At 48.1% G+C, this 9393-nt stretch overlaps 1 protein-coding gene across 1 annotated transcript; it reads right to left on the bottom strand.

Moving 5' to 3' along the window:
- Positions 1-913: 913 nt before the first annotated feature.
- Positions 914-8941, bottom strand: LOC135421242 (G-protein coupled receptor 83-like). Its single transcript, XM_064669510.1, has 4 exons — positions 7958-8941; positions 6225-6350; positions 4541-4674; positions 914-4021 (listed from the first exon to the last, which is right to left on the bottom strand). Exons 1-4 carry the CDS (start codon positions 8333-8335, stop codon positions 3397-3399), a joined length of 1263 nt encoding a protein of 420 aa, XP_064525580.1. The 5' UTR covers positions 8336-8941; the 3' UTR covers positions 914-3396.
- Between the last annotated feature and the right edge of the window lie 452 nt (positions 8942-9393).

The following is a 9393-nucleotide window of genomic DNA, read 5'->3' as shown; positions in this document are numbered from 1 at the left end:
CTTAATAGTTACCCAATTAGCTAATAATTACTCACTGGCAAGCTTATCTCCTGCACAACAAGCACTGGGCTCTTCGGCAATAGCAACAATCCCAAACGGACTCTCAGTTCAGGTGACCCCTCTGGCGTGTTCATCACTGTGTTGGGGAGCAGAGTGCCCCATGAGCAAACCCAACAGGGTCTTCTCGCCACAGTTAAAGTGAGAGGAACAGACAGGTTACCTGTCTAAGCCCTTGCTGTCCTGCTTGCAGATTTGCCCAGCGAGCCTGGGTCCTGCACAGTCACAGTGCACATGTTGTTACCAAGCAGCTCCTTCCAAACAAATCCGACTGATAACCAGTTTTCAAGAGAGGCAGAGCTGTAGCAGCCTCAGCAGTGCATGGTTCCTGCTTTGTTCCTGCTTGGGGGCAGGTGAGGGAGAGCAGGAAGTCCCCAGCGAGGGGAAGGGAGACAGGGGATGGCTGAGGATCCCAGCAGGAGCACCAGGGAGAAATGCACAAGGAATCAATCAGGCTGTGCTTATTGAAGTGCTTATTGAAGAATAAGTATTAAATTCAAGGAATTGTCCTCAAAGAAGCCCATGCTCCTACCTGGACTGAGGCACCAGGCAAAAAGTGCTCCCAGGACCAGCTATTGACTGCACAAGCTGCAGGGAAGTGCATGGGAATGGAACAGCCTTTGCAGTCGGGGCACATCCATAGCTGCCTCCTCGCCTGGGTAATCACAGCGCTGCTTTGTGCAAAGAGCTTTTCATGCTGAAAGACGTCAAAACACATGGAGACAGAAGTTTTGGTTGTGGATTTGAGACTGCCAGGAGCAGCACTCTATGCTTTCTTGCTAATCCCCTCATAAGAGGGAATAGCATCTCCTTTTCAAAACCCAAAAGTTACACAAAAGCCACAGGAGAGAGAGGATCCTGGAGCAGTATTTTATTGACTGTTATCAGCTCCCAAAAAACACTAGTGGATCAAATCTTGTTGTATTATAACCGCACAGAAATTTTGACAGAGTTCATATTAAAGCAAGAGCATCCAGAGAGAGGTTGTGTGTGATGAGGGTGAAGTTTGCCAGACTCTTGCAAAAACAACCATCTCAAAGAAACGATGTTTATGAGGCAGCCCAATGTTGCCAAACTGCATGTGCTGCGAGGAAACAATGTCAGTTTTCCTTCCAGGAGCAAACTGTCCCTCGGAGAACCTGGGCCAGGCGAGGAATGTCTGCCCACTGCAGAGGTCACACAGGCAGCTGTGGGTTTGAGCTTGGCTACACCATCTGTCCTTCCACAGGGACACTGACCCAATGTGCTGTCCTGCCAAAGGATGAGTGGCAAGAATAGACTCTGCCTGATTTATTTATCCCAGACTAATGAGTTTGGCAGTTCTCTAGGGGCATGTTGGGAAATACATGCAAACTGCATTATTTAATCTCATTGATTTTTTCCAATGTAAAGAGAAGAACATTGGAATGAGAAGAAGTTTTACTAAGTTACTCACCATAACAATATTTCTTTGGGTTTGTGATTGGTTTGATTTCTTAACAAGAAACATCTTGTTTGTAAAAACGTCCAGATAGTGACATTAGGGAAATGCCATTTGCAGTGGCATGAATTCCCAGTTTTCCAGAAAGCAGAACACCAAACTTAGTAGTAATATATGGTTTATGCTGTCATTTACTTGTAACGCAAAATGAAAGGCTCCAGTGCTGCCTCTGTGGTGGCAGCTCCAGGAAGGATTCCACTCCAGCAGAACCAAAGTGAAGGCTCACACAGTGAAGCCCACAGGGAAAAGTCTGTAAAACACATTTCCTGCAGGTGAATTCCAGCTGGCACCCGAGCCTTGAGTGCTTGTTCTCTGAAGAGAGTTTTCTAATTCCATTTCCTCCCCTCTAGGCACATCTTCTGCAGACTAATTCCTGCAGATGAAGAGGACAAGTGAGCACTGTGCGTAATATGGGAGCCCTGACCTGAAGCCTTAGTGCTGGCAATGCCACTGGGGTTTGCAGTGTCCTGAGCCACACCAGGTCCCTGTCTCTGTTGTCCTTTCCCTTCCCACAATTAGCTTAGAAAGAAGAAAGATTCTCGTTGCTCTTATTCTTTCCTCAGCTTCACAGTTTCTTTTTGAAATGCCAATACATTCTCAGGTCACATATTCTTTCACCCATCAAAACATCTTGATTTTCAAATTTAAGCAGCCTTTCACCCAAGTCTGCAGCTATGGCACAGTGCCAGTCTGGATGGAAATGCCCAGCTGTAGATGTGTAGTTTGGATTATTTTGCATAGGAAGGATGAAGCTAATTTCCTTTTCACCGTCTTTTGAAGCTCAATCCTTTGCCATCACAAAGGCCAAGCCAGGACTGAATGGACACAAAGAAACTGGTTATTCTTTCTGAGAAAGAGAAAAACACAACCTTGGTGGATTTTCACAGCCATAGGTTGAAGTTGGCCACGTGTTCCCACTGAGTCTCTCTCACCTGTGACCTGCTCTGACACACAGGGGCTGGCTCTGCAGAGCCCCCAGAGCAGCAGCTGCCGGCACCCACTGTCCTGGCACTCACATCCCCAGGGATTCCAGCTGTCCCTTAGGTTCAGGAGGCACCACTCGGAGCAGGAGCAGCGCTGCTGGCAGCGCTCCATCACCACCCCAGCAGCGGAACACAGGGGGCTGTGGCACTTTGAGATGCTCAGTTTTACTGAATGGTGAGTACATGAAGGCTTACAAAGGAGCTCTCTCATCCAGGGCCAACTTCTCCTGTTTCCTGCTTTTTGGGTTGAAAACCTGCAGCTCTGTTTCAGCACAACATTGGTTCTATCTCAGACAAAGACGGGTCCCAAGTTCCACAGGTGCCGAGTGGTTGCCGCTGCTGCCCATGGGATAACTCCAGGACAGACAGACAGACTGACCTGACAGGGAAGGGCTGCCAGGCTGGCAGGGAAGCCACTAAGGATGCAGTTCTTGAGGACTGATAAAAGATAAAGTATTATTGAAAGTGAAAAAATTTAGATTTTATGTTAAGAAATGTCAATTAATGAAGTTAAAGCCCAAACGGCCAAACCACAGTGGGCACAGCTGGTGTGTATATAACCAGTGTGGCTTCCTCATGTTTGCTTAGATCATGAAAGGCTTTGTGTGCTGTTAAAGAAGTCTCTTAATTTTTTTCTGATTGTTCCAATGAAAAATATATTTGACAACCCTCATTCTGGAGCCCACACCGGGCAGTTCATCCCTGGAGAATTTTGACACCTGACAGGATGAGGTCCTGAATGACCCAGTCAAAGGTTGGAGTTCCTGTGCCTTGGGTGGAAGGCTGACTAGATGGTCTCCATAGAACTTTCCAACTCTATTTTCCCCATGATTCTGCAATCAGAACATGATGCTGCCCAGCTGTCAGGTGAGGGCTTCAGCTTTCTGCCACAATTGGCTGCACACTGGATATGTCTGTCTTTGCAGAGTTCCTCTGAGAGGGTGTCTGTGCCTTGTGACAGGCACTGCCTCTTTTGTCCCGGCAGTTCTCAGCCCAGGCGTGCTGGAACGGGGGGGAGATGGACTGCAGAGCATGGCCCTGGGCCGTGGCCCTGCGCCGGCACACGCACAGCAGCGCCCGGAGCTCCGCGCGGAAGCTCTCGTTCAGCCAGCAGTAGATGAAGGGGTTGTAGCAGGTGCTGCTCATGGCAAACCAGTGAAAAGCAAAGTACAGAGTGTTGCTGCTGTGGATGGCCCTGCAGGAGATCAGCACCACGTAGCAGTTCAGGGGGAACCAGCACACAGCAAACACAACCACCACCACCATCAGCATCTTCAGCGTCATCTTCTTCTTTCGCTGATGAGCGTAGTATTGCTCCATGGTGAGGTCCCCAATGGCATTCCTCAGCCAGAGCTTCTTGGCCACCATGGTGTACGTGATGGAGATCACAAGCAAGGGCAGGACATACAAGAGAACAAACGTAGTCAAGTCCAAATACTTCCAGAAAAGGTCAGCAGGAGGAGGGAAGCTGGGGAGGCAGACCATTCGGATGGTTCTGTTTCTGAAGATCAAAGAGAGAAAGAAATCTCAATTCCACTTACAGCTATACACATCTGAGGACAAACACCTCAGACATTCAAACAAGTTTCAGTTCAGGTACAGGTAGCAGAACTCATTTGGTATCATGGATAGGTGTCACTCTCAGTGGAAAATTTTTCTCTAGGTTTGACCTTTGGCCCCAGTGAAGGTATCTTAAACACACCCCCAGGAAAAGAAAGAAATCATCCATAGTGACATCTGTGCCCTCTACTAACAAGTAGTCCCTCTCCTCTGTGCCTGCCCCAAATTACAGGGTTGAATCTCTGAGTTCGAAACAACTAATGAACCAGCCTGGAAGCAATTCCATCAATTGTCATTGTCCCTTCATGAGAGACACAGTGCTCAGGCAAAGGGAAGGACAACTTCTCTGTTTCACCACTCTTTCTAGTAAGATGAATGAAGAGGTGTGGCCTTGGCATATGTGGGGCTTTGATTCAGCTGCAAACGTCATATAACAAAAAGCACCATGTAAATGTCTTACCCAATATAAAACCTTGTCAGAGTCTGATAAATGGCGTGAGGCAGCGAGAAGCAGCTGGCCATAACCCAGATGATGATGATGCAAATCCCTCCTTTCACCATGGTCATGCGTGGCTTGAGAGGGTGCATGATCACCTGCAGAAAACAACCACTCCTGAGGATTTACAGCATCTGGGTTACTCTTTGAGCCTCATATTACAGTGTGGCAGTTTCACATGCCTCTGGTGTTAAAAGGCAGAGAAACTTATTTTACAGGACTTCAGGGAGTACAAGGGCTGGGAAATGCATGGAGTTGTGCACGTATTGAGTGCTGCTGCTGGCCCAGAGTCTGATGCTCTGTGACACCCATCAGTGTGACTCCAGAGACCACGGTGGTGAGATCTCTGTTGAGCTACATGCACTGTGGGGAATTACATTAGGCAATGAAACAATAATTAAGAATAGACCTATCATATCATCCAAACGATCTCTTGGTTGATGAAGTCTTTGGTATTTTATGCATATTTTTTCTCATTATAAATATCTACTTAGTGAAGTAGTACAACTTCCATGGAACATCTGTCTGCTCTGGTACCTCTCAGGACTAGCAATATTTTTAGAGGCAAGTGTTGATTTCCCTTGCTGAGAGACATCTCCTTACTTCTGTCTTTATCTCCTTGGGCCATACTAGCTCATTCCAGTTCTGAGGAACCATCTCCACTGAATTTAAGGATGGGTATTGTGTTTGCCCTTAATTAAACAAACACTTCTTGATGCCTAGCCGTGCCTTGCAATCAACCCAGGATCTACTGATTAAAATTAAACCACTATCAAAATGCTTTGATTTCAGGAGCTGTAATGTTGCACATGAAACAGGCAGACTGTCAAAGTCTTTATGGTAAAAAAAGACTGAATTGGCTGATCTGTGCTCCAGTAGTCCCTGTGATTCTCTGACACCAGATGGAGCCCATCCCCGAGTGGAACCCATTCTTGTTTTGAACTTCATCCAGCCATATCACATGACATTGCTTTTCAGTAACAAATGTTTCAATGGCTCCAGCACTGCAAGAAATCCAGGTCTGCCTGAGAGCTCACTGTGCTGGATCTGTCCTCGTAGTGCTCAGCATTCATCAGCTAAAGCACAAATTGCAAACTGTGTTACACTTAAGGAAGCTCTTTGATCTGCACTCATTGCTTGGCCTGGAAGGTTTCCTGGCCTTGAACTGGATGGGCTAACACAGCTCTTGCTGCCTCCAGCCTTAGGCATCCTGAAGGAATGGGACAAGCCTCAGAACTAACAGACTCTCAGAAATCCATGTGGAGAGAACGTGTGGGCTGGCTGATGTTTGCATGCAGCACATGATCCTGTCGTGCTGTCAGGGCTGTGCTCCACAGTGGGGCTGAGAAGGGCAGGGAGTCCACGAGCCCAGGAGCCCAGGCAGAGAAGGAAGGGAGCAGGCTGCCAGCACTGATCTCCTGGGCTTTTCAGCGTCTCCAAGGACAGGGACTCCACAGCCTCTTCGTTTATCACACTCACTGTGAAAAACATGGGTGTTTTGTCTTCGCCATGAAAGCTGGAGTTCTTCCCTCCAGTCCCTGAGTCCCAAGTCAGTGCAGCTTTCCAGGTACTGGGATTTGAGGGGGAAACAACCATGTATTTAGTCCCTTATTTTCTTTGAAACATAGGGGTGGTGAATATGACATACCTGGTGCCGGTCCAGAGCGATGGCAGCAAGGGTCAGCACAGACACGTGGACAGAGCAGTACTGAACAAACCGGCTGATGTGACACATCAGCTTTCCAAAAACCCAGGTGCTGCTCACAAACCGCACCTGAAGAACAGACAACGTTGCATTAACAGGACCTGTACCTGAAGAGCAGCAAACTGGCTTCCCAGGCACATGGTACAGAGGAAATGTTTTAATACAGCTTCCCAAGGCTTTGTAGGTGCTTTATCCTCAGTTTTTCCTGTGGAAACAATGACTGTGCAAGGGGCTTTGAAGCAGCGGTGAGACTGAGCAGCGCCCTGTGTATGTGTTTGCATGTGCATGTGTGCACGTGTCCATGTACCATGGCCCTTCAGGAACACGCAAAGAAACCTTAGCTCTGGTCCTCAGTGAGGCTCTGAAGGGCACACTGGGTGCCTCCTTGAAAACATTTACACCTTTGAACATGTGGATGCTGAAAGCTGCATGGGCTCCAAACTTAGAGAGAGAAATCCTGTTCCTAGAGAGGTGTTGCTGATGATGACTTTTCTGCAGAGAAGATTGTGCCAAATTGCCTCACTCCCTCATTACTCCTGACTGCACAATATTAATTACAAATTAATGTAAGTCATTCTGCAGCAAATTAAGCTAATTTGAAGTAAAGCACATTTACTACAAAGCATCCGTCCACGCAGAAAATTAGTCAAGACTGTTTTCAATTAATCTAATTAATTTCCCTGTAGGGATGATTCTTGCAGCACTGACTGTCCCTGAACTGGAGCAGTGTGCTGGTTCTCTGGAGCTGATGTAAAGCTCATTCCTGAGAGAGCTGATGGATATTTAATTACTCGTGCTTAGTGTGTAGCTGTTGGTGTGAGAACACGCAAGAGGGCACCAGCCTCTCCCTGAACAGATTACAGAGTGCAAATCCCATCAGAGCAAGGTGGGGAAATCCCACCAAAGAAACAGGATCAGCATGAATTCAAATAGCTAATTTGGGATCTGCTTTTGGAAGGAAGAAGAACACACTGGATAATGCTGAGCAGGGATGAAGCAGTGGAATTTAGGAATATTTGCATGCTTTTGAATCAGAGTTCTGGATCAAATCCAGCTGCAGAGTCCTGGTTATATGATGTTTATAGTCTGTAATAGTGGGGCAAGAAATTAATCTTTACTTCTTCCCACCTATTCTTTAATGTTCTTTTATATTGTGTATTTTTTAGTCACTGCAAATAAAGAAAGGACAATCAGCCCCAGGAAGCACTGTCTGTAGTGCTGAGGGAGGGACTTGCTGGCTGACCCAGCTCAGCACAGCCCAAGTACTTCCCTGAGATCTTGCACAGGGACTGACCTTGTTCACGGGGTTTCCATAGGAAACTGGCCATTAATTGGATTTTGTCATATCAAACTAGTCCTCACTTCCTTCCCCATCAACAGACAAGAGGTCTCCAACATCTGTGCCCTGCCCGGGCAGAGGGGGTGGCCTGCAGCGAAGCAACCCCCGCTATGGAATGTGAGGTGGGAGCACGAGCCCCCATCTCCACTTGCTAAGGGGCTGTTGGGGAGGGGAAGCACAACTGCAGCTTCTCTGGGAGGGAAAAGGGGAAGGGGGCCAAAAGAAACTCTGGATCCCAGCCTGGTCCCAGCCCCTTCAATCCTCCTGCACACACAGGCAGCTGGCACACACAGCTGACAGGCACACACAGACAGCAGCAGACACGGCCGGGGCTCACCAGCGTGAAGGGGGTGTTCAGGATGGTGATCATCACATCGGCAATGGCGAGGTTGACGATGAAGAGGCTGGTGGCAGAGTGCATCCTCTTGTTCTTGATCACCACGTGGCACACCAGGATGTTGCCGAAGAGCGAGATGCAGATGATCACAGAGTAGGCGATGATCAGCAGTGCCTTCACCATCCGGCTCTGGGACTCACCCTCATACTTGACCCCGCTGTCAAAGTCGCCCAGGTCCTCCAGGTCCAAGTCATTGTGCAAGAAGGATTGGTTAGGGAAGCCATACAGTGCAGAGAAGAAGCTGGCTGTGCTGTTGTTCTCCGCCCTCCAGAAGGGCTTGGGGAGGTACTGCAGGGGGAACCAGGTGTGCCGGCTCATGGCTGGGGCAGCAGAGCCCTGGCACTGGTCACGCTCCTCTGCACCTTCTGCCAGCTCAGCTGCTGAAGCTGGTGGAGGCAGGAGGGAACACCTGCCTTTTGAAAATCTGCCCCGTGGTTGCAAACCAGAGAAAAGAATTGATAATTGGGTCCTTCTCCCTGTGCTGAGGACATGTCAGCTTCGCCCTAGGGGCTCTCCTTCTGCTGTCCTTTTGAAGTCCCACACGTCCCCTACACGGAAGCTGATTCGGAGGCTGAAATATCAGAGATCCCCAAACACTTTCCCTCTGCACCAATGAAGAAATCCTACTGAATATTTCCTTTTGAACACTGTTCTTCTATCTGCAACTTATCCTTGGAAATCTGCTTTATTGGTTCTCCACACAGTCCTTCATCCATCAGGTTTCTGTTTCCCAAGAGTTTTCAGAGCTTGTCAGAATCAAAAAAGCAAGGGCTGCCTTTCCCATTGCTTTCTCCCCTCCAAGTATCTCTGACTATCCAGTGAAGCAGCTTTGCTCAGCAGCCGTGGTCGCTGCGTTCCCTGTGATATGCACAGCTGCCAGATGACACACCGTGTGGGAAGGAGCCAATGGCAGATCTCTTCCCAGTTTATCCTGAGGTGTATCACAACCCACACGTGGGCAACGGCAGAGTCTGACGTGCAGATCTAGAGAGCAGCAAAACACAGAGAGTGGATGTGCCATGATCCCTCCTGTCTGCTCTCTCCTTTCTGGGCACCCAGCACAACACCTACATGGGGTGAAGCATCTTTACTACTTCACAGTATCACTCTTTCTCTCCATCCCAGAGTTTTTAGCAGACAGAGAACATCCAAGGATTTTCCTTTCTGGTGCTCTTTTGAAATTGCTGAAATGTCAATTGAGATGCAGATCCATCTTCTGAACAGATTTAGTGTGATCCAATGTAATCTCATCAACAGACCAGTGTGGATGAGGGCCAGAGAAATCAGAGCTGTAATATAAAATTTCAGATTTTTGGGAACATTAAAACATCAGATTTCAAGCATTTTCATAGGTCATTGCCACAGTTCAGGCCAAG

Source organism: Pseudopipra pipra, chromosome 13 (assembly GCF_036250125.1).
Source record: "Pseudopipra pipra isolate bDixPip1 chromosome 13, bDixPip1.hap1, whole genome shotgun sequence".
NCBI classification, from domain to species: Eukaryota; Metazoa; Chordata; class Aves; order Passeriformes; family Pipridae; genus Pseudopipra; species Pseudopipra pipra.
Note: the sequence above shows the minus strand (reverse complement) of the source record. Positions and strands in the feature narration are given on the sequence as shown.